This window comes from Echiichthys vipera (genome assembly GCF_963691815.1).
Source record: "Echiichthys vipera genome assembly, chromosome: 4".
NCBI classification, from domain to species: domain Eukaryota; kingdom Metazoa; phylum Chordata; class Actinopteri; order Perciformes; family Trachinidae; genus Echiichthys; species Echiichthys vipera.
This window is the reverse complement of record NC_139829.1, coordinates 14,414,420-14,440,308: the sequence shown is the minus strand read 5'-3', so window position 1 is coordinate 14,440,308 and position 25,889 is coordinate 14,414,420. Positions and strand designations below refer to the sequence as shown.

At 39.3% G+C, this 25,889-nt stretch overlaps 1 protein-coding gene across 1 annotated transcript in view; it reads right to left on the bottom strand.

Annotated features, from left to right (window-relative positions):
• Positions 1–1,666: 1,666 nt before the first annotated feature.
• rasgrf2b (Ras protein-specific guanine nucleotide-releasing factor 2b) overlaps positions 1,667–25,889 on the bottom strand; it is a gene marked incomplete at its 5' end in the record, with an annotated part of 48,760 nt that continues 24,537 nt past the window's right edge. Inside the window, 23 exons of the mRNA XM_083912143.1 lie at positions 1,667–1,803; positions 2,446–2,514; positions 2,606–2,723; positions 2,834–2,913; positions 3,359–3,556; positions 3,651–3,735; positions 4,922–5,025; positions 5,616–5,676; positions 7,242–7,354; positions 8,628–8,734; positions 9,594–9,683; positions 10,792–10,917; positions 12,474–12,985; positions 16,268–16,516; positions 16,863–16,945; positions 17,425–17,561; positions 18,114–18,180; positions 18,283–18,443; positions 19,346–19,464; positions 19,543–19,652; positions 19,780–19,973; positions 24,173–24,252; positions 24,393–24,509. Coding sequence (XP_083768269.1) covers positions 1,711–1,803; positions 2,446–2,514; positions 2,606–2,723; positions 2,834–2,913; positions 3,359–3,556; positions 3,651–3,735; positions 4,922–5,025; positions 5,616–5,676; positions 7,242–7,354; positions 8,628–8,734; positions 9,594–9,683; positions 10,792–10,917; positions 12,474–12,985; positions 16,268–16,516; positions 16,863–16,945; positions 17,425–17,561; positions 18,114–18,180; positions 18,283–18,443; positions 19,346–19,464; positions 19,543–19,652; positions 19,780–19,973; positions 24,173–24,252; positions 24,393–24,509 — 3,073 coding nt within the window. The 3' untranslated portion in view covers positions 1,667–1,710. The remainder of the gene's footprint in view (positions 1,804–2,445; positions 2,515–2,605; positions 2,724–2,833; positions 2,914–3,358; positions 3,557–3,650; positions 3,736–4,921; positions 5,026–5,615; positions 5,677–7,241; positions 7,355–8,627; positions 8,735–9,593; positions 9,684–10,791; positions 10,918–12,473; positions 12,986–16,267; positions 16,517–16,862; positions 16,946–17,424; positions 17,562–18,113; positions 18,181–18,282; positions 18,444–19,345; positions 19,465–19,542; positions 19,653–19,779; positions 19,974–24,172; positions 24,253–24,392; positions 24,510–25,889) is intronic.

Here is a 25,889-nt window from a genome sequence, read left to right as displayed (position 1 = left end):
ACAGCTACAGAGACAATATTAATATAGAGAAGCAGAGGGAGAACGCAGAGGGAGCGTTTAGTCAGACATGCACAACATGCAGCTGTTGTGTACATGCAGGACAACTATGTTCATCATATCAGCAATACGAACAACAAATTTAGATTATTCAAATGCTACATTTTTTTTTACCCTTCAAAAGACATTATTTTTCTTTTAGAATAAAGTTAAACAGATTTCTTGCAATACAAGAGCCTGGGAGGCAAAACTAGAATTCAACAAAAGCAAAAGAGACAAAAACATTAAAATCAATATTCACAGCATAACAATTCAAAGTATTTCTTCATCAATCATATGATATGTGTGGAGTCACTATATACAAAAAATAACATAAATACAGTATCTCATGAAATAAATAGCACGGTAAATAACGATCATACTGTCACTCAAGCAAAGCTACATCTCAGAGAGTGCAAAAACTTTCCCAGCCAAATTCCAAGAGTTACACACTGGGACTTGACTCCACATGTCAGGATCTGACAATTTGTAAAAGCCAAAAGAAATCAAACGCCACACAAATGCTGCAAAAGCTTTGGGTCAGAAGAGGTTATAACAATGTTTAAACACTAGAGGGAGATATTTGCTGCAATAACTTTACTTTGTTTACACTAACATGCTACTGTTTAGTCTACATGAAGTTTAATGAGTGAAACTGTTTCCAATTTTGAAAAGGAATCTAAAGATTTCTAACCGGGATTTATATAAAACTTTACGCTTGTAAATTGGCAGTTGTGGGGAAATTGACCTACACTAGTGGAAGGCACTGATATCGTTTTTAATTTCGTATCATTCATGTGGACATTTCTTTTTTAGAAAGAGCTTTACATTCTCATCAGACGTCTGTAGGCAAAGATGATACAAAATTAATTGTCTCATCAATGGAAAAATCAGCTACTTCATCAAAATATATCAAATGTTCTTTGTTTTGTCAATTGTCTTCATTTTAGCATCTTTCTACATTATATTTGAAGGCTTAAAGGCATATTTGCCATACCCAGCCCACTGAGGATGCATAGAGGTTGAGAGACTCACCCCGGAAGGGGTGAAGCATGCTAAGCTGAGGGTCAGGGGTCAGGTCAGAAGTCCATTTAGACACTTAAATCCCAGGCTGAAATCATGCAATTTTTATGCAGTGACCATCATGACACAAAGCATTTTTGGGGGACTCTTGCTCCAGGACATCGCTCGGAAATGCACAGGAAACACAACACAGATAACAGCACAGAGACACAAGCTCAAACATCTCGCTGTCACACTTTCTGTATATGCTACATCTCTGTTACATCCACCGTATTTCATCCATTTACTCCATGCTTTCTGCCTTTCCTGGACTCTTAGGCTTTCTGAGGAAGTCTGATGTCATGTGACTGATGAGCACACACAGCAACATGTCTTTTCCTCAAAATCATCACACAATGCAACCAAAACCTTTTCCTCTTGTTTTCTGCCTGTCTTCTTCTCATGCTCATATCAGTCTCTTGTAAAAGCTTGATAAACTGTCCTCATACTCGACTCTAACTTCGACACTTCAGTCAGTATATCTCTCTTATCTTCATTTCCATGTCAGTCTCAAAACTTTTCGATTTCCTCTTGATTGATGAGATTACGTGGGCATGTTGCCCTTGGGGGTCCAGGTTTAACAGGCTCCCACTGGACACAAACATCTGTAACTCAGGCAGGAAGCCTGGGCTCAATCTTCAGCGAGAGATCATAAAGTGTATCTTCATCCATGATGAGAGTCTTATCCATAAGGTACTGGGTCACCTGGTCAGAAGACATCAAAAGGGGGGAGCGGTATTGTAAGTTTCCCACTGGCAACAAATATTTATAGCTGACAAAACATAAAAAGTCATAGTATAGTATGCAATAAAAAAGTAGAAAAAAGTCATAGTAAAGTATTTCATAAAAAGTCATAGAAGTCATATCAAAGCATGTCATAAAAAGTCATAGTATACTGTAGTATTTCATAAAGAGTCATAGTATAGTATGTCATAAAAGGTCATTAAAAGTCATAGTATTGTACGTCATAAAAGGTCATAAAAAGTCATAGTATAGTATGTCATGAAAACAAATACATAAAAAAGTATACTATGATATTATACTACTGTTTTATGTATTTTTATGACGTACTATATTATGGTATTTTTATGAAATGCTACACTATGTCATTAAACACATAATACATTATTTACTTATATCTGAAAGTTTTAATATATTTGCTCCTCTGATTAAGTTATATAAAGCCCTTTGTGTCTATGTTTTTCAACAGTGCTATATAAATAAAGTTTATAATTTGTTGAAGTGTACCGTACACTTGATGATGTTCAGTGATGTTTTTGTGATGTTCTTGGCAGATAAAAGGTACTCCTGTGGGAACAAATATTTAATGTGTATACAGAAAAGTACCTTGGGTTGATGCTCTATTCTGTACGGAGTCTGCTGGAACTGCCGAATCTCTCTGATGATGTGGGATATCTAAAGAACATGTGGAAATTAAGTTGACAAATTCAGTAAAGTATACATGCATAGATGACACGCTTAATCTTGTATACATGTATGTGCCTACCATCCTCATTTTGGAGAAGTTTACAAGACCCTCCTCAGTAAAATTGGGTGTTCCCTCCTCGATAAAGGCCAGATCTGTTAGATACATTCCTAAGTATGGCACACTTGGAGGGTTGCAGCTGGAGAAAGAAAGTGTGAACTAATAATGTGTGTAACAAATTTTCAATAAAAGCAAATTTTGTATTTTCTATTTGTGATGTTTATAATGATATAACTTGCACTGTCTCACTTTTTCAGGGTCTCCCTCAGATTTTTAAACCTTCCCTCAGAGGACACAGTCTTCTGCAACTTGTCCATCAGGGCTTTAGTCTGGACAAGACCACAAACACACAGAATCATATGATTTAAAGACTATTATGAACAACACATGACAAATACAACAGTTGCATTAACCCAAGATCCACTTACTCTTACATAAAACATGGTGAGAATAAAATGACAAATCAAATGTGCTTCAGCCGTGATAGGCACCATGGCTTGTTGGAGAGACACACGTGTGTGGTGATTGGATGAATACGACTTTAATTAATTTAGCGTTCATCAGATTTGAGTGAAGAGTAGATACTAAACATTAACAACAAGTAAATGTCTCTCCGCATTGTCTTTCCCTGAACTCTCTAATGACATCCATTCTAAATACATTTGGATACATTACAGATCCCAGAGCACTTTCTTCTAATCTTCTATGCTTAGGTTAACTTGTTATACTTCTGATTTGAAGTAAACAGAGAAGATTAATGGAGAATTATTCCACCTGTTTGCTGACTTTAGCCCAGGTCTTCTTCAAACGGTAGATGGCACTGCGATTGAGCGCAGACGTGATCTCCAGTACTCCGTTGTAGTTGTTGAGACAGCGGCAGATGTCAGCCACAGCAATCCACTTCTCTATGGAGTTGGCCCTCGAGCCCACATCAGTGTGGGTCATAATTTGTGATGCCACCAGATTACTCATCTTCAGAAAAAGAAATGAGAATATGAAAGGATGTGTGTTGGATATTTACAGAAGGGTGGGGAAACAGGTTATTTAAGATACTGAAAGGGCTTACATCATTGAAGTGTTGAGTAGTTTTCATGATGTATGGCGTCCTCTCTGTCTTATCAACCTTCATCCAACCCTGGCCCAGGAACTCTCTTATAGAGGTGGGACAGAGACATGTGATAAGTCCAATCAATCACACACTAAAGTATAGCACAGTAATCTCTCAAGATATAAGTTTTTCTTAGCTAAAGCCTGTGACTTCAGGATATTATTGCATCACCAGCAGGGATTGACATGAATTTCTTGAACTAATCAAACACCAGTTAGATATCTCATGAGGGCTGTTGAGAAGTCATGAACTGAACTAAGTGTGCATGACGTGGCTGTTGGATGAAAATCTTACATTGCCGTTTAGCCAAATATAGAGTTTAAAGAAACTACAAAACACATTTGTTTCTAGTTTAAATTAATTTCAAAGCTAGGTGTGTTGCCCTATTGTTTTTTTCTCAGTTTTGTCTGTTTGTTTGGTTGTCTGTCAGCAGTTTACGTAAAAACTACTCATTCGATTTTCATGAAACTTAGTAGAAAGGTGTGCCATGGGCCAAGGAAGAATTCATTAAATTTGTGTGCCGATCTGAATCATGAGGGGGATACACAAATTGTTTTACACTTAGGTTAACATTGCAAGATGGGGCATCTGAGCTGGATTCATGTGGGATCAGAATAATCCTAAAAATGAGTTACCAACTGGGAAAATTCATACTGTGAGATAGAGCATGCTTGACGGAGGTCTGCACTCTTCTAGTGCCCTACTAGTTTCAATTGGTTTTTCAGAATTTTGAAAGAGGGCAACACAGTTAAAATAACATTTGATGGGGATACAATGCCGCTGTTGTATGAAATGTAATGACATGGATAAATGTGCCATTGTACAGAATAATACAAATGGTTTTATACCTACAAAAAATAAAACATCATGTAGCGTTTAAATACTTTTCATGTGCCACCCACCTTACCTAACCCGGAGTAAAGAAAACTGAGGTCAATTAATGCTGCTGAATGGTAAAATAATCACTAAAGTACACAGTGTAAAATGTTGAAGATGTTTCAAAAAGCTGATATGAGGGATAAACTATAATCATAGCAGAAGTTTTACCTCATAGTGATGTTAATATCTTTATAAGTCAATGTAAATTCAATATTAAGTAAAACTAACGTTAAAATGCAATACCATCAGTTTTCCTTGTCCTTCTAAAGGCGCACTTTTCTTTGGAGTCATAATAAGCAGTATCTATAAAGGTGAGCACAGTGTGAGAGTGTTATTATGAGAGGACTGACTCATAAGGAATGCTCCTGAAGACAATGTGATCCAAAAGCGTGATCTGTTCAGCGAGCTCCATCGCTGGGAGAGACTCGAAACACTCTGCCTTCGGACAGTCCGCCTAAACACACACACACACACACATGGACACACACATACAAAGACAAACAAATATTCACACCATAACACAGATAACAAAGAGATATAAATATCTAATAAGGAAACTGGCTATGATGAATATGTTTTATGACAGTTGACAGTTCCCTGGAGACAGGAGAGGGTGTATTTACCCCCTTCTGCCTGGAGGAGAGAACAGTGTGTACTGACCGAGGCTTTTCACAAGTGTTTGGGATTCCCAGCCATTATTAAGCCAAGATAATGAATCAGGGGCACTCATGATTCCTGATTAATTACATCTCCTGGAATTGGTAAAGTATTTGAGGGAGGTGTGTTTTAATGTGTAATTAATTCAGGGGTCCCGGCTTCATAGAACCACAGAGCTATCCACATTTATATTAAAAGCTGCATCATCAGTCTGCAATAACATGAGGTTAACATTATGCAGCAAATGGTAGAATTTCGTTTCTCTGCAGCTAACTGCTGTTTCGTTGACCCAATAGAATAATAAGTAGTTTATCTTACAATCATAACAAGATGTTTCCAATGACTCATTTTCAAAAAAAGTTATTTAATGTACTGCAGTTCTCTCACCATTTGTAAGATGTCCTCTATCCTCAACTGGGCATCGTCCTGCTCGTCCTGAGAAAGGGCACTAGGAGACAGAGTAGAATAGACTCAAGCTGTGTAACCATCAAACACTTTCAGTAAAGTACCTTGAGAACCGTAAATAACCTGTAAGAACATGCACTGCATGTAAACATTAGATCTGTTTCGCATTTCCACCGCAGACAGTACCTTTTCAATGTAAGCGGGGTAGGAGCTGCGTAAACCACGTAATTAGTGTGTTGTTTTAAGGTTTTCATCCTGCACTGCTCGGACATGCTATGGAAGCCATGGACAGCCATGCTATGAAAAATGAGCTAAAAATTTTTTTTTAAATAACTGTTTTTAATGTGTAACAAACTGAACTGAACAGAACCAGACTGCTTGGTTTAAATGAGGCTTAAAACAGAATTAAATAAAACAGAACATAATATAAAGAAAAATAATAGAACAAATGGGAATAAAGTAGAAGTGAACAGAGCAGAACATAACAGAACATAATACAACAGAACATAATATACAGTAATTGAACAGAATAAAACAGACAGACAATAATAAAACAATAGAACAGAACAGATTGGAACCATTTCACAGTTTTTCAACATAAAAAAATCAACACTTGCTCCTGCATTCACTTGAAGCTCTTTTATTTAGTCTTTAGTCAACGTTTCACTCTATAGACCGTCATCAGGACCCAGTGTTTTACCTCTGTTGTGTGACTTCCTTTTAAAAAATTATTATCTGATTAAAGGTGTGTTTGTGGTTGTCAGAGGAAGTGACATCAATGGTGAGAATAATATTTGTATCTGATTTATTCTTTTCAAGATTACTACATGTGTTCTATTTCGGTCCAAAATGGATTATGTTTGAATGTGTCAAGCTCTAAGTTTCTCTCCCTGTTTCTAATGATGTCACTTCCTCTGACATTCCTCTGTGATAGGTTAATTGCATGAGTCTGCTTAATTTTTAAAAGGAAGTCACACAACAGAGGTAAAATACTGGGTCCTGATGAAGGTCAATGGACTAAAACATTGACTAAAGACTAAAATAAAAGAGCTTCAAGTGAGTGCAGGAGCAAGTGTTGATTTTGTTATGTTGAACTTGACTGGGGATCTGTTCCCAGCACCACCCCAAAGGAGAATGTGCATGCTGATTAAGCCTTGATGCATTTCACAGTTGTTGACATAAACATTCTGTGTTCCAGTTTATTTCCTGTTGAGGTGTTTGTGAATTACATCTACTGACAGGAAGTTGACAAGGACCTAGCCTGTTGCCTAGCAACGGAATTTCATTGCAAAGGTCTATAACAGGATAGAATAAAACAAAACAGACAGAAACAGAATATGATAGAATGGAAAAGACAAAAACAGAACAGATCAGAATAAAACACAACCGCATAGAATAAAATATGATAGAATAAATTAGAATACAGTAAATAGCCCATAACGCAATAGAACAGAATAATATATACAGTAGAAACTTTCATGACAATTTAATAGTAAATACAGGACACTTTGATGGCAGAAACGTTTCAATTTTGACATGCTACATTTCAGTGCTTCATAAATGTGCTGCGTGTTTGTGTGTGCATTTGTGTGTTTTTGTGTGCGGTACCTTAGTATGTTGGCAGTAGCTTTCCTCTCCTGTGGCAGGAGGTCTGGGTCTCTGAGCACCTCCTCCAGGAGACAGATCACAGACATCTTCAGGTCCCCGTTCATCTCAAAGTCCTACACACACACAAATTAACTTCAATAGTTGAAAGGACCATCATAGACATACGTAATGGGTTCTCCTGCACCCACCGTGCCTAACTTAAACTAGTACCCTCCATTAACTTAAACTCTAAAACCAAACCAGAAGTGAAGACTAACCAAGATATCTTCATTTTCTCACTCTATAAGTCTAAAACTCAAATCTCACAAAGATAGAAGTTATGAGTGAACTAAATCCTCTATCATGATATGTTTGATATTGATATTTCTTGTGATAAATATATTCCGTAGATACCTTATTTTACTAATGTTAACTGGGGTATTTGTTTTAATTGAATTTATATATTATTTTATAAAATGAGTTAAACTGTCTTTTTGTGTAACATCTTGCATATTACCATAGTTATCGTACTTGTTTAATTTGGGGGACTGCTACACAGTACAGACAGTGAAGTTGATGTATTACGTATGCAGCGTGTCAGAGTTCTGTTGTCTGGTTTTTAAAGTACACAAAAATGCAAAAGATGTCCCCTTTTACTTAACCCACATTCTAAACATAGTTTTATGCAGTTATTAGTTGACAGTAAACAAAACCAGGGTTACATTCTGCAAAACATTTGAGAATGTGTCTATGGATGAAATAACCAGATGGGAACATCTTTTTTGACCTAATCCAGCAAACTGACCTGATAAATTAAAGGTATCCAACTGTCCTTTTCTCCTTTTGAGCCGCCTGATTCCTTTCAGCCTTCCCTCCTCTTTTCCTTTCCTTTCACTCTTACCCCAATTCAACTCTTGTTCAAAGGTCAGTTTTAACAAGCTCTTTGTTCTCTGGCCTCCCAAAGAAAAATGTGAGTGGGTGTATATGTGTGTCTGTGCTTCCTCTGCGTTAATAAGCTGCCTAAAGCTGGCCTGTCATCACAGCATTTTGTGGTATTGAATAAAAATATATATAACGGATCAATGCAGTTAGACCTCTAAGTGGGGAGCCAGGCAATTACCATGATATTCACTTCATTAGAGGCAACACTGGCTCTTTAGTAGAAGGGATGGACTGAGGCAAGATGAGTTGGTCGTCCAGTGGACACAGCAACAATATTCATTGTGTGTTTGTGTGCATGTGGCTGTTTACATGCTCAAGTGAAGGCGGTGGAGCAGGGAGAGAACGCATCAGACACCTGCTTTAATGAGACCACAGACTTGATCACCACAGCAAAAACAGGCGACTACCCACCCACCCACACAGACCCATGCATAAACACACAGACAGTGGTGGGCGCAGACAGACCTGTGAGTGTTTGGAAACCCAGTGCCGCAGCACGTTGAGAACTCTGTTAGTTGCAGCTCGGCGGATGATGAACTCTTTATCACAAGTTCTTTCAGAGTTAGTAAACACTAGAGGGAAAATTAAAACACCAAATGAAAAAGAGATAGATTTTTTTGTTATTAATTATGAATAATTATTGTGTGATAATATAAAACTTAAAATGAATATGAAGTTACTGAAGCAGAAGTACTAAAAGTACCAATATAGCAATAGAAAAAGGATCATTAAAAGGATTTTTAAACTTTTAAAGAAAAATAAGTAAAGAAGTAAAGTAAAAGTTAAGAAGAATTGCAGTAAAATATAGCTATGGTAAGTATTATAAGTAAACGTATGCATTCTATAGATTTCAGTTATAAAATATAAATGCATCATGTAATCAGTGTTTTTTCACCTGTATAATAATTCACCCTTATTATTATCATATTGACGGTCAGATAATCCATAGAAAAAGGACAAGATCGTACTGTTGAATATTTAATTTGCTAATGGTTTGACCATCACAATTTGAGTTCATCTCTATTGTTGGGGTGGCAGCAGAAATCTCAGGAGCCTAAAATTTTCTTGGTAGTGCTATTTCTACTACAGTAGTAAACTACATAATGCACTGGAGTTACAATATATTATGAGCTGGTAATATGCTGTGGATTTAAAATCCTAATCACAGTATAACTACTGCTGACAGGTTAGGTCAGTGGTAGGCAATTCCGGTCCTAGAGAGCCACTGCATGTGTTAGGTTTCTCTCTGCTCTAACACACCTGATTCTCATGATTTGCTCGTTATCAAGCAGCTGATGCTTGTCACAGTTTGATTATTGTTAGACTCAGGTGTGCTAGAGCAGGGAGAAACCTAAAACATGCAGGATGGTGGCTCTCTAGGACCGGAATTGCCTACCCCTGGGTTAGGTAAAGAAGTATGTGTGTGTGTACCTGGTGGTGACCCATGTCCTGCTGCTGCTGTAGCAATAGCAAAGGCTGAAGCAGGAGAGACTGGGCAGCGTGTGTTTTCCCCTGACTGGGCTGCAAACACACAAACACATACAGTAATTCTCATCAACGGCAACAATACTGTTGCAATTTTTTACCGCTGTTATCATCAACAGGAGTCAACACAAGTGAAAAAAACAAACAAACATAATGAAACATGATTGGTTTGCTTGGCATTAAAATAACTTAATTGAAATGTGAAATTGCCTATTATATGAATTTAAATACTTTTTCATAGCAACCACCATTCATTCTCCTGTCAACCCAATAATAGTTGATAATTGCTAGGTAACCTTCAGATGAAATAGTCACCAGACAAATAATTCAAAGTTTGCCTTACTATTCATGTAATTACTATTATTATTATTATTATTATTGGTATTATTATTATTATTATTATTATTATTATTATTATTATTATTATTATTATTATTGTTATTATTATTATTATTATTATTATTATAAAAAGATTGAAAACACAATCTGTATGTTACAAGTGTGTAGTATTATACCAAAATGGATGACTATGACTATAACACCATTTTAAAACCAGCTGTTTGATAATGTGTTTGTAGACATTGGCCAAGTTTTTTTGTTTTTTTTACTTCAAGCACTTATTGGCATCATTTGTATTAGTGTTTGTAATATACATGATATAGTATATTACATTATACTGTAGATGCAAAATACAAATCTGAAAATTCACCTATCATTGCTTTACATCACATTCCCAATCATCAACATTGTCATTCTTATTACATTATAGACCATAAATATATTCCCAGAAACCTTAATTGTGATCATATCACTCATCACCTTTTACTGTATCACCACTTAAATTCTCATCATCATCATCATCATCATTATCATCATCATCATCGTCATCATCATCATCATCATCACTCAGTCACACAGGACTGTTTAACACTGCATAGTCTGGCTGTATTTGAGCTTTATATTATGCTGCTTTAAGATGTCTTCCTCCAGGGTCAGGGATCTTTGCCTGGCTCTGCAGAATGGCCTGTCATGGCCTGGCACAGCACTGCCCACTGCGATCCCCTCCAGCTATGGCTCTGTAGTCTAGTTATGAGTCATAAAACCACACCAACACACACACACACACACACACACACAGTGTTACCTCCAGGCTGTCTGTAGCGGAGGTGTCGAGGTGTCGAAGGGGAGCGACTTGGAGACATGTCTCCTGCTTCACTGCTCTGAGGAGACTCTGGGATGATTTTCTCCAATGACACAGACTCCAACACAGCTAGAGAAGAGGAGAGGGACAAGAATGATGATGATGATTATTATTATTATTATGATGAGGAGGAGGAGGATCATGATGATGATGATGATGGTTATAGTTATGGTCATGGTGGCCATTACTGTTGCTGCTCTACTCTCTTACTTTACAACACTTAAGTTCACAGCCATGATAACATTAACACTTCTACTTGTTCCCTGCACATGTTGTGTGCGCATCTGAATGCATAGAGTACAGTATGTTTGACCCCTCGTTTCTCACTTATTCAGGTTTTAACTTTAATTTGTCACCGTCTGATTCTGCCCGATACAGTAATCTGTAACAATAGATGTTCTTGTTACTACTTGTCGGTGTTTCACTTTGGAGATAAACATGTTGTTTGATTCAAAATAATTTCATATAGATAGATAAACACAGTGAGGTTGACTTTGAAGTGTTTCTCCTGATGACTCTTCAACATATGCTCGGAATGTCGCATTACCAATTTGTCACGGACAGATACAGGCGAAGAGAAAGGGTAAGATCAACAGATAGGAACATATGATGATAGCTGCATGTACATAGATACAAAAATACATAAATGTCTGATTAAGAGCGAAAGAAATGGAGAGACAGTATGTAGAGGAGGTGAGAGTGGCTTAATGGGCCAACAGCTAATAGCTCTTCTACTCCTGGTGAGCGGTAAGCAGCTGCCACACATCCACACGCTCATGCACACACATATTGTGTGTACATGCTAATGAGAGTCTAAATGCAGCTTGTCCTGGCTGTGCTGCCTTAGTTCCTGACACTATCTCTCTCCAGTCTGAGAGGGCTGTTTAACACCATTATTAGAAGATCTGAGCATGTACAGTGGGAAGTCAGCTTAGCTGACACAAATGTAAGGAGATAATGATGTCCCACCAGGCGCTTGTTTTGCTCTTACAGGGAACACTTCACACTGTGACATTTGAGGAGTGACCTCCAGCTCTGCATGAGCATTGCAGTATACCAATAAGGCTCTACTGTGTATGCCCATGTTATCATGTTGTTGTAGAGAATACGCTAAGCACACTGAATGAGAATTTATGTATCTGCCAATGCTTCATAATTCAGCTGCTACAGCCCCCAAAAATAATTACAATCATTAGATTGTTGTATAACTTAACCCTGTTGACATATCCCATACGGAATTTAGAATTACAACTTTGTCTCTGTTGCTTCCATAATTACTGTATGATTAAAAACAAACAATAATCATCTTTTAAAAGCAGGTCACATGTAAAATCTCCAAAATGTGCTATTTATTGAGATAACTTCTACATCCTGTGATGGAGAAGTGTAGCTAATGCAAAGAGGGTCAGCTCACAGTGATATCATCGGGTTAAAGGTGCAAAAAGCTAACCTCTAACCATACGACCTCATGGCAGTGTTGCTGGGTGTGGTCAGAGGTCAAACAGACTTCAAACTTGCAACTAGAGAGGGCAGCAAACCCCTGCTTTTGAATTGGCACTAACAAACAGTTTAAACATTAAAACAAACAGTATTAATGTTTTACACTGTATTTGTTTATAACATACCTCTGCGGATGCTCCTTCTCAGTTTGCCTCCAAAGGGGTCGATCTTGGGCACCTCCTCCCCCTCTGCAGTCGAGCAGGGACTCTGGTCTGGGGACGAGGGAATGGGAGGAACTTGGTCCTGCGGTGGCTTGAAGTTGTTGGGTGGGGGAGAGTTGGAAGAGGGAGGAGGAGGAAGAGAGGAGGTGGTTGGAGTCTGGGTCTGAGGCGTTGGGGTTGGGGGTGGTTGGGGGGTTTGGGGTGTGTTGGCAGATGTGGGGCTACTGGCAGCAGACTGGGAAGTGTTAAGGTTGACGCTTGAGTTTGACAGAGGACTGGCTAGGTCGAGACCTCCGACCCTTGCAGTGATGGGGGAGTGGAGGGAAAGCTTTCGTGTTCGGACAGGGGAGGAGGTGCGGGATGGGATGGATAGAGGAGGTGGAGAGGAGAACTTGCGGCAGAGATGAGGAGATTTGTCGTTTGTGTGCTCGCCACATCTGTTGTTCTGGTTTGTGGCAAAGAATAGCTCCAAGGACCTGGAATTCAGAAAAAAAAACAATTTCTTTTTAGCATATTTAGGATATATGGATATAGGACATTTTAAAAGGACGAAAAGGAAATGGGCAATTGCAGCAGCTCAAAAGACAAGCTTGTTTGTCTCTGAAACTTGTGAGTGTAAATGTTTCAATAGCAAAGTCATTTTGTCAGATAGTTGTCCTGAATTAGAGTCAAAATACTGCATATTCAGAATAAATAAATTGGAAGAAAACAGTTTTCAGATTTCACGGCACCTTTGGGACCTCAAGACATTCAATGTTACGTTTGGGGCATTTAGCAAGTATTTATCCAGATGACTTATAATTATTGGGCACATACATTACAGTTAGAAAATATGAGAACAGTGACACAATTTTTACTGTGTTTTGTCTGTACTACAGCAGACGGGGCTGGAAAAAATGTATTTGAGGTTGCTGTGCTGACATTCAGCTTCAATATTAGGGTGTTTACATCCATATCAGACGAACAGTGTAGGAATTTTAAAACTTTGTTTACATGGTTCTCCAGTTTATATGAGCAGAAGATCATCACCAGACTGTGCAGCTCTAGAGCTTTATAACATCTGTCAGCAAACTGTTTTGGTTTTATGGACTGGAACTTTACTGTTTTTGTACAATCTCACTGCTCTCATCAGTGTCCATTTTACACAGTAGTTTTCAATTTAAAAAAGAATAAGAATCCCACAACCTGTAACAGGCAAAGTTAGTGACTAGCTGGTGAACGTAGAGTAAAATTTAGCAGCTAACAAACTCGATATTTCTTTCAGTTAGTCGTGACCAAAACAGGGCTTAAAGGAGAATGAATATTGGACTTCCTCAAGTGAACATAACACAACTCCAAATTAATGCTAATATGTCTTTGTGTCTACTGGATGTGTAAAAAAAAAAAAAAAAGATTTGCTTGCATGTTAGCCATATCAACTTAGGGGGTTAGACTGGGGTTTTATTATATATAAGTCAGATTACTAAATTTTGCTGTTTAGCTTGTTTTGCTTCATGTTTGGGATCACTGTTCTGCTGGCTGATTTTAGCACCTGATTATTTGCCTTAAACAGGAACATTATAATCAACAAAAAAGTAACCGCTTGATTAGAATAAAACAAGTCATCAATCTTTTATTGCAGAGTACATTTGCAACATTTAAACACCTTATTTATCAGGCAATGCGAGTGCAAGAGCTTTAATCAGCAAGCATTTTGTGATGACATTAACACCATTCAGAGTCGTGTGTACAGAGCTACATCAAGGGAGAAGTAATCATGCATAGATAAACACATCCATCATTTATTCACAGTAGCCAGTTATTAGGCAGGAAATATAGGAACAGATTGCAGCCCAGATTAAAAGAGGAAGGGGAGAAATGAAGGCAGGTAGAGAAAAGAAAGATATGTGAAAAGCAGAAGCAAGAGAGTAGGAATTCTGATAACTTTGGAGCAAGCAGTGGAAGATGCTTAAGAGAAGTATATTAAGCAGACTGAAGAAAAATGACAAAAAGGATCAATATGAATACAGAGATTAAAAAAAAAACAGCCCTGAAAATGTGATGCTCCAGTAAGAGAACATGCTACAAACCGGCTGCAGAAAACATTTCACCTCGTCCATTCCTGTCTACATATAATCAACCTAATATGTTCCAAACTGGTGAAATTACAACCCCTGTGGCTTGTTCCATTCATAAACAGATAGATAGCACGTGGATTAAGAAGGGGAAAGTCATGCATCAGTGAACTGTCAGACCAAGACCGGAGGAGCAGAAGAACAGGCAGGAAAAGTTGGAAAGAGATAGTAAGAAGGTGGACTGAGAGAGGAGTCGATTACTTGGACTGGTCCATGGCTATCTTCTTGATCTTCAGACTGTAGTCGGGACAGATGGATGAGATGGACAGACGGTCAAATGAGTGGTACCGCGTCCTGTAATTAGAGGGGACATGAAGAGACAGGGGGGATGGATGACAGAACAATGATTAAATGGATGGGAGTGATGGTTGGATTGAGACATGTAAATGCAAAAGCAGAAGATGTGGCGAAGGTAGATGATGGTTTGAGGAAGGATGATGTAAGGATGGTAGATGAATCTCTTGTATTTGAGGTGGAGGGGAGGGAGCGTGTGCGTGAGAGAACAGCTGCACAAGATCAATCCCTCAGATGTAACGCATGACTGCATGGAAGAAAGATCCACTGTAAAACAGACAGTGTATTTCTGTGTTTATGCATTTATGTGTTTAAAAGTGTGTACACAACAGTAACATGCAGAGAGTCTCTAACAGAAAGGGCAAAGGTGAAATGCTTCTACTTCTTTGATCAAGAAAAATAGAGAAACCAAGAGGCATTTGAACAAAGCTCTTGGCTTTAAATTTCACCACACAGATTCCACCTAATAAGTAAACAAATGGAAATTGCAATCTGGATCAAAGGGCTGGACCAACTCACCAATGTAGAGCCGACATGGCTAAAATACACCAAAATATATATTTCTTAGAACACTGGAATGCAATAAATCATGTTTATAAACCTCCTATCTTACTGGCTCTGATGGATGAAGGAGAGAAAGTGGAGGGTTTTACTAGAAGTGACACTCTGAGTGACATTCAGGGAAAAATGAAGCACATCCGGAAATAAAAATTGTATCCTTTCATTCTATCATATCCTGAAATTTCAAAAGCAGGACTTGCCCAACACATCCCCACTACCCTTTCTGCACACCTCAGGTCTCTGGAGAAGTTCTCCCTGTTCTTTTTCATTGAAGGCAGCCACATACCATGGTGAGTCAGGCTTTACCTACAAACCTGCCCCTGGGCAGAGAAAAGGACAGAGCTCTTCCAGTTAAAAAACTGAATCAGGTGAAGTTGAGGAAGGAATATAAACACACAATTCTAATGCAGCCAGAGACTTAATTAGGGAGAGAGAGAGCATGAATAAAGTAGAGAGAGAGAAAAACTCCTCATCTGACACAGTATATTCCTATGGCTGTGCCAAAAATTTTGTTGAGGCATCTGTTCTGCTGGCCTCCACACACAAGCTGGTATGTATTTCAGCCAGTATGTATTCAACCTTGTGGACAGAAAGTCCAAAACACTGACCCACATCTGACTCATTCACAGAATTAAAAAGAGAAGAGGGAGAAGCTAATAAAACACCCAGAACACAAATGCACATCCTTGCAAATTTCTCACACACAAACACTGAGATCGACAGATAAGTATTTGGCTGAAGACTTTCCTATGTTTATGAATGCATGTTTGTGCGATTGTATAGTATCACCTGATAGGTATGGAGGAGAACGGCTTCTTGTAGATGTCGGCCAGTTTGTCTATGACTACGGTTGCCGTGGTGAAAATCCTGTATGTGTGTAGGAAGGTGTTGAGGAAGTCTATGGAGAGGAAGCGCAGGTCGGTCAGCCTCTCAAGCAGCCGCTCCACGCTGGCGTAGCGGATCTGGGGGACCTTGCAGGAGTTGAGCGTCTTGCTGAAGCAAATGTCAATATCATCTTTATGGAGACGCACATCGGATCTGATGGATACACACGTACACACAAACAAACACACACACACACAACCGAGCATGGGTGACTGCTGAGCTGCTAAACAAGGAAAAGGTTATGAAAGTAGCTGAGCAAAAACAGCCAAGTAAAACAAAATCCATATATTCCAAAGAAGGAAGCTTCAAAAAAGGAGTGGATACCAAAGAACACTTTTGAGCAGAAATAAATACAAAAAAAGCATAACACATAGCATACAATCTACATTACTGAACATCAACACGACTATAACATTTTCACCCAGGTGCTACACCAAATATTTTACAACACTAGCATGAAGAGATGGGTGTCCCTCTTCACACACACAAACATACTTACTTGATCATATGAGGCACAGTGACTTTAGAGTTCTCCTCAAATACACTGGTCATCAAGCCATTACAGCGGATATTATCTATACACTACAGGGACAGAGAGAAAAGAAAGATTATTAATGAGAGAAAAAAGTAAAAGGATGACAGTATGACAGAGATTGTTCGGCCTACAGAATTTCTAGAAAAATATCCTCTAGATTTACTTTGAAATAATCTTTCTAGCACTCAAGTGTTTATCTGTGTGAATCCATTAAATGAAAACAAATGCTGGGAATTGTTGTAAAAATGTTTCAAAAGGCTGGTTCATAAGGAACTGGGGGGGGGGGGGGCATTTGAAACTGTGGATGTATTTTTTGTCTTATAAGAATTAATCCAGTCTGACATGCTATTATATGGTGATACTCTGTTTGTGAAGAACTGAGCTGAACTAGCCCTTGGGGAACTGCACCCGTGTCTGTGTTTACTTATCACTAAGCCTTCTCAATGCCCAGCGGAGACATGCTCTTGCTATTTGGAGGTTCTTGTTATTATGTGTTTGTCTGGGTGTGTGTGGCTTTGTTAATTACCTGGCTAATATCACTGGTCCATGCCGCCTTCTCCTGCCGAGATGGTGCCAGCAACACCACAGTGAATGAAGGTGTGTCTGCCGGCTCTACTACAAGCTTAAAGTCCAGCTGACCAAATACCTGACCGCCAGCTTTAGCTGTGTGACAAAAAAAGGAAGTGCTTTTTACAGTACAACAATTATCTTAACTACAATAGTAAAAAATAAATGCTTGTGCTTGTGCTTGTTGTTGTGCACACACGCACGCACACACACACACGCACACACACACGCACACACACACACACACACACACACACACACACACACACACACACACAGGGTTAATTAACTGGACCTGCTATCTTCATTCTACGCACCCCTGAGGCTTAAGTGTAATAGTGTGTGTTTAAGTGTGCACATGCATTTGATTGTCTCAGCACTTGGGAATTGTACGTGTGTTTGTTTTTCATCAATTTCCCTATTTGCAAAATGAATCCTTAAAAGAAAAAAAAATCAATGTCAAAGGATTATGACCTGACATTTAAAAGGATAAGCATCTGATATTTAAAGGGAAGTAATTTTCTGGACACTTATCATCTAACACCTAATTAACCTCCATGAGTGGTGAAGGGCCTAGCTCAGCCAATAAGAGCTGCCTCTTTGTCAAACCAACGTAGACACCCGGCTTAATAGATGAGGTAAACTTACACTCCTCATCACTGGAATCTGGTTCCTCTATGAGTGTGCAGTCAATCAGGGACAAAACTCCACCTTGCTGCAAGAGTTAAATAACAAATTGAAACTATTTTGGTTAAAATGAAAAAGATAATTTCCAGTGTGAGATCTACTTAAACTAATGAGGTTAAGGTGTTCTCGCCTTGAGAAGGTGAAGTTTTCCTCCAGAACTGCGTGTGCAGACGAGGAAGTGTTTGGTGAAGAGGAAGCACTGCCGTTCCCCCTCCTTCTTTAGTGAGAGAGAGCCCAGACGGACCTTACTAAGCTTCCCTCGCTCCACCGATGGCAGCTGGATCAGAGAGCCTGCGGAGCAAGAGGGGCACAGGATTACATTACATTTCATTAAGCTGACACTAAGCTGAGGGCTGTGCTTGCTGAGCATCTGTAGTGGCACAAACATACATGTGGAAAAAGCAACGTTTCTGACAGAAATTTCAGGTGCATGAATTGCCTCTCTGCTTGAACCTGACAGGAACTTTGGATCAAGAAAGACATGCGCCAACAAAACTGTGGTCAGTGCGCAAAAGACCTTGGCAAATCAAGAACGTTTTACAGACTGTAGCAATTAGAACACTTCCTTATGAACACTGGTACATACAGTACATGGGTTCAGTGCCTTTCTAAAGAGCACATCAGCAATATAAAGATTTGGCAGGTCTTGGACCACTGCCTTTATTGGACTGTCTCTCCAACCACTATGAATTAATTTAAATGTGTTACATTTGAGATTAAGGTGACCAACAAAGACATTTTGTAAGATAAGGTAGACTGTTGGTTCTGGCTCTATGACTCTATGCAAAGACTTTAGCACACACCACTATTCACAGGCAATCTATTTATTTCCACAGTAAGCCTATGAGTAAATAATGTAATAATGATTAAACTAAATAAGTGTTTTGAGCTGCTTAGGAATAATTCATTCGGACTTTTTTTTTTAAGTATAATGCTATACTATCCCTTAGAATAATGTATTTTAAATGTTTAGTTCCAATTAGCACTTTTTTTTCTATGGGCAAGCTGACAGAGAGACGAATCTCCCCGAGTAGAAAGTATTACAGTAGCTAATGTCATGATTCAGTGACTTATATCTACCAGGGTACCATGTCTGTGCTCCCAGATCACAGGCTGACAGGCAGGAGGATCTTAGTGTCAGGGAAACCTCCAGAGTTTGCTGTCTGGGGAGCAGTGCTGTGACAAAGACTTACCCTGCCTGACAAAGGTCTGGCTGGTGTCCAGAAGGATGTCACAGCCCTCCACTATCATCCTCTCTATGGCCAGGTTCTTCCGGATGTTCTCTGTGTCGCTCACCTCATCATGCATTACTCTGGCCATACACAAACAAAGCAGTAAGTTCAGTGTTCACTACACGATGTATCAGGAAAGTTGATAATGTCACACATACCTAGACAGTTCCTCTAATTTGGACTTCGCAAATTCAAGACTCTTGCGCTCCACATGTTCATGAGGCGTATGGGCCAATAACTCATGCAAGGTGATGATGTAGCGAGGAATCTTGTAGGAGAGAACAGCAATGTGGGGGAAAAAAAGTTATAAAAGCATGAGTGAATTTTAGACGCAGACAATCATTTTGTGTATTTGCGTTTGTGAACATGACTGTGTGCTGGTGCCCGTGATCTACCTGGAACATGGGGTAGGTGAGGAAGGTCTCGAGCATCCTTCCCTCACAGGCGGCGTTAGATTCATACTGTTTCAGCAACTTGTCAAAGTCTCTATTCTGCTTACAGTTGGCCAAAACCTGCAGGCTATACTGATGGTTACGCACAAACTCCTGATAGATGTTCAGCATGGGCAGCAGGATATCAAATAGGTCAGCTAGAAACAAAAACACACACACAATATATGACACACACACACACACACACACACACACACACACACACACACATAGTAGAATATGAGTATGAAATGCAATTACCAAGTATTTGCCATCAGCAGTTGGTTTCAGTTGCACTTTCTGTTGCTATAGCAACCACTACTCGCATGATTTCATAGCAGTTGTAACTGACATTGCTTATTTCATATCTGTTCTGTGATTGTTCATTTGTAAATTAAGTAGAATCATTTTTTTCTGTTAACCAAACTGGCTGTCTGAGGCTAACATGTTGTACATCTCATTAACTGCTAAAATTGCTGTTGGGCAAATTATCTCTTTGTGTATGTTAGAGATTTATTACTAATTTGGACTAAACTTCCTAAGGGGACTTAATAAAGGCATGTGGTTTTAGAGGACTCTATATGATACTACTATACTATACTATACTATGTACTGTTGTATATCTTGCATTTTAATTTGTTGTTATTTTGTAGGGCTGCTACCTTCGCCAGATCCCTCTTGTTCAAATAAAATAAATATATTTTATCTCAATGGAACTTCCTGTTAAAACAATGTTAACCACTTAGTAAAATGTTTTACTGGTGATACTTTCTTCCTTGCCTGTGAATATTCTCATTTGTCCAGGTCATCGTTATCCCCAAAGCAATTTCAGTCAAAAGCAACTGGACTTATTTGTCTAGGAAGACGTTTCACCTCCCATCCAAGAGGCTTCATCAGTTCATGTACACATCTGACCAGGCTGGGACTGGTCCAACTAACTGGTGTGGAGATCCAGGTACTTAACCTTTCACAAGGCCGATGATGTCACTGAAACCTTTTGAGCTCCAAGTGCCAACGACCGTCGTTAGAGTGGCAGTCATTGGTGGGAAGTAGGTTTTGACTTCGTTAGTGCTCTATTGAGTCTTAACAACAGTCGTTGGAGTCACAGGAGGCCATATTCTGTCACCTTAGCTGTGCTTGTTTCTACTATTCTGTTGTATTAACTGCCTTAACATATACGTTATATTCACATTACTATAAATATTATAGTTACTGTTAGGCTTTGCTTGCATCTCTGGAAGTGTGTCTGTCTGTCTCTCTCTGTCCATCTGTGTGTCTTTTCTCTCTTTCTCTCTCCTTTTCTTCCTCCCCAACCGGTCAAGACAGATGGCCGTCCTCCACAGAGCTGGGTCTGTCTGACGTTCCTGCCTGTTATAGGGAAGGTTTTCGTTGCCACTGTACTCTACAGAGGAATTGTTGGGTCTATGTAAATCATAAATAAGTCATTGAGTGTGGTCTTTACCTACTCTGTAAAGTGTCCTGAGATAACTTTTGTTATGATTTGACACTATAAATAAAATTGAATTGAATTGAATTGAATTTGTGAACAGTTGTTATTTGAGGTTAGATTGTTGAATCTCCTGGGAAGGGATGAAAGGGCAGCATTGTAAATTGGAGATAAGTGGTGTCTCAGACCTCCTCCTCTGTTTAGCAATGGTTTCTCCACTTTTACATAAATGGCTTCTTTTACTCCTCTTTCAAACCATCTGTCCTCTCTGTCCAGGATTTGGATATTGTTGTCCTCAAAGGAGTGGGCTTTCTCCTTTAGATGTAAGTGGACAGTGGAGTCCAGGCCTGAGGAGTTAGCTCTCCTGTGTTGGGTCATGCGTTTATGCAGTGGTTGTTTTGTTTCTCCAATGTAGAGATCTTTGCATTCCCCATTGCATTAGACACCATAAACCAGATTGCTTTTGCGGTTGTGTGGTGTTCTTTCCTTGGGATGTACTAGTCGCTGTCTGAGTGTGTTACTGGGTTTGAAGTACACAGGGATGCAGTGTTTGTTGAAGATCCTCCTGAGTTTCACTGATACCACAGCCACATACGGAATGACTATGTTGTTTCTCTTGTTTTCTTTTTCTTTCTCAACCACTTTCTTTCTGGAGGCAGCTGCCGTTTTCACAAAGGTCCAGCTGGGGTAACCACAAGTTGTGAGGGCGCCTCTCAGGTGCTTGCGTTCTTCCCCTTGGGCCTGTGAGCTGGTGGGTATGTTATCAGCTCTGTGTGGCAGGGTTCTGATAACTCCAAGCTTGTGTTCCAGGGGGTGGTGGGAGTCAAACAGTAGATATTGATCTGTGTGAATGGGTTTTCTGTATACCCCAATGTGGAGGCTCCTGTCATTATCCATATGGACGTCACAGTCTAAGAAAGGCAAACTGTTGTCCTTGACTTCTTCTCTGGTGAACTTGATGTTTCTGTCCACTGAGTTTATATGCACCTCTAATTTTGCACCTCTTTGGATTTGATTTTAACCCATGTGTCGTCATATCTGAACCAATGGCTCGGGGTTACTCCTTTGAAGGAGTTCAAATATTGGGATTTGCCAATGACTCCTTCTTTTTGTAGTTGCTGTAGACACTCTATAACCTTCTTTTTGTAACCACTGGTAGGGTCTTGTTTCAGAGTTTCACAAGTGTTAGAGTAGTGCAGAGATCGTTGCCTGGTAATCAGTTGCATTAAGAACAACTGTGCATCTACCCTTGTCTGCTGGTAGGATTGTGATGTTGCGGTCTTTGCTCAGTGCTGTTACTGCTTTTCTCTCCTCAACAGTGAGGTTGGATGGGGGAACGCTGCTGACACTTTTAACCTTAGCTGTTCAGCCTCTGTTCCAATAAGGTTGTTTTTCTTTATAGCAGATTCTGTAGCTGTAATCAACTCCACTATAGGTACCTCTTTTGGTGTAATGGCAAAGTCCATGCCCTTGGCTAAGACCTCCTTTTCTGGGTGGGTAAGATCTTTGTCCAACAAATTATTGACCCATCTGTTATGTGTTTTTTTTCCTTGCTGGAGTGTCACTTTTTTGCCTCCAAGTGAGTATTTCTGTGTTTTTGCCAATATTCCGGGATTGTAAATTGTGAAACTTCTTCGTTTGTCTTTCTTTGCTCTTATTGTGTTGAGATATTTGGGCTTTCTGGGTGAAATCCACAACTTTCCTAGACAAATAACCAAGTCCAGTTGCTTTTGACTGAAATTGCTTTGGGGATTTCTTCCTAGCATAAAGGACAGTTTGACAGCTAGAGTTAGTCTAGTCTTTACTTTTATAGTAACTTTGACAAAGGTATCTCATTGTTTCTCAGTGTCAGATACTGTTTTAACGGTTTGACAAAGGGCAGAAGGCAAATATAACTTAATTTGCTAGTAAAAATCCATTCAAGTCCAAGGCCAAGGTAAGATTAAAGGGGAAAGATATTCCAAATGTGTAGCTGTGAAACTGACTTTAACCATTGATTGATCATGTTTGCTCTTTCTTGGACAACAAGCAGTTGTTTCAAAAAGCATCATCACTGAGAAAGTCTATTAATGAAAATAACCTAATTTATGGGACATTCTGAAAACACAAGCACTGGATGAGGTAGATGTTATTTCCATACACCTGCACAGAAACAAATAGGTCATCAGGCCTTTCAGTCGCCATAAAGAATAAAAACCTTGCAAGAAATAGCAAGACCAGATTTTAAGATCCGTCATCATACTGATCACAGATGGATGCCTCTATTCAAAGTACATTATCTGTGTGGGGTCAAAAGCTTGTTGTATATGAGGCAAAATATTTTAACAACAATATTAAAAAGGAAACAAACACTGAAAACACTGCATAAATGTATTTGATGCAAAACACATTGTTGAACACAAATCTACATTCAGTGTGAGCGTGAAGCAGGGCGTCAGATAAGGGTGTTTAATCAGTCGACCGTTTTCTTTTAGGTTTTGTCGCAAGTAATTTGCTGTCGTGTCTTTCAGCAGTCTGTCTCCTAGATAATGCTTATCTATCTGTTGAATTTATGGGATGCATTCTGGTCTGGGTGGTCATTGTCAGTCTAGACAATGAGCGTGCTTGTTGCAGACTGAGATAGGGAAATTAACAAGTGTGTGTGTGTGTGTGTGTGTGTGTGTGTGTGTGTGTGTGTGTGTGTGTGTGTGTGTGTGTGTGTGTGTGTGTGTGTGTGTGTGTGTGTGTGTGTGTGTGTGTGTGTGTGTGTGTGTGTGTGTGTGTCTGTGTGTTTGTGTGAATAGAGCAGTAAGACGTCAAGACTGACGTTTGTATGAGACAAACTAGACCACTGAAAACCTGACCTTGATGTCACGAGAGGCTGCAGAGTGTATGCATACAGTGTGTATTTGTGCATGAGTAACAGCTTACCCAGCACCAGAGTTGGCCAGTTGGCTATCCTCGCCTTCAAGCCTTGATGGAAAATCTCATGCAGGAACATGATGGTCTCACTGTAAACACAGGGTGTAAACACAGTGTGAAAACAAAATTACAAAAGAGGTTTTGTTGCTTGTTTTTAATCCTGAATATTTGTCTCTCACAATTAACACTTCAGGGATTTGGTTAAAAGCTGGACAGAACATGTACAAACCTGTTGAGAAAAATGCTGCTGACATCGTCGTGGCTGATGGGGGGTTTCTTGGAGCTGGCAGCCATCCTCAGAGGTCTGAGGAAACAGTTGACCAGGATGTAGAGCTGGTGGACGTACCTGTCATCACACACACATGGACAAACAGAAAATATGTATGTATAAATGTATTATCTAATTATCTCTCGGATTAGACTCAAAGGTTGAATATGGAGAATGAGCAGAACACCGCCATCTAGTGTCTCAAGATCATAGTCGCAAAAACAAAAAATCATTCCAGCAGTCACGTTGCCAGGTTCGTGGCTGAATGTGTCAATCAGCCTGCGCCTTGTCAAGTGATGAATCATCGAAAACGACTAATTTCGACTAAAGTTACGGTCAGCCATTACTGTTAGCTGTTACAGCTAAGTAAACATGAAAGTTAGCTTACCGATCAAGGAGAAACGTAGCCATTTCGGCGTGCATTTTAATGCCGCTGAACTCCTTTATCTCAGTCCATGGAGTGAATGCTTGGCCTATATTGACTCTCGTTTTTGTCCGTCTCCGGTCACTCAGCTTCTGGGACAAATAAGCAGCTGCAGGATTGGCAAACTCCGTTTGGCCCAGTGCCAGCCTACAGTAGCTGCATCTAACAACAGACAACCCTGGCAACCCACAATACCGCTATTGGCTGGTACAATGTAAACAGAACGTGACAGAAAGTCATTGTCAAACCCGTCAAAATTTTATGGACTAAATATATAATTTTTATGGAAAAGCAATACTTTTTTTTTAAATATAGGTTTTGATAAAGATTCTTCATATTCAACCTTTAAACAGTGAGATATAGCAGAATTCAAATTCATCTTCAAAACACATACAGTATCGGAGCAACTATGTTTAATGAAGACATTGTTAATATTTAATGGTTGGAGTTTGTAATATTTAATTGTTGTCTTACAGCGAAATGATGCAATTCCCAGAATGTTTTTATTTGTTCTAGCTGAGAGTAATGAATAATAAATGCCTCTTCTTTTTGCCCATTACTCATCTTTTGAACTCACTTAGTTGTGATTTGCAAAAAAGAACATTTTTAGAAGTTTCAAATACCTCCGAGTGACACTTTACAATAGACTCAGCTTCGTCCAGTACACTTATACTACTCAAAAATAAGAGCCACTAAAGAAACTCACACATAACAACCACCGCTGCCAGGACAATTGGTCTCCCCACACCCAGCCTCACAGAGCTAAACGATTAGTCCATTGCACACATTGCGAGATCAATAGCACAACACACACACACACACACACACATTTAATCACCACCTCCCCCAACTGCCCTCTATGTGAAGGTAAATTGCTTTATTCCCAGGCCAACTCTCAATTACTCGTGCATTATCAATATAGAGATATTTAGTCAAGTATATATATATGTTTTCTATATATATATGACATTACCCGCCAGCTCTAGGCCATATTTAATCATCACAGCTTAAAGGGGAATTTCCACATGAATTTC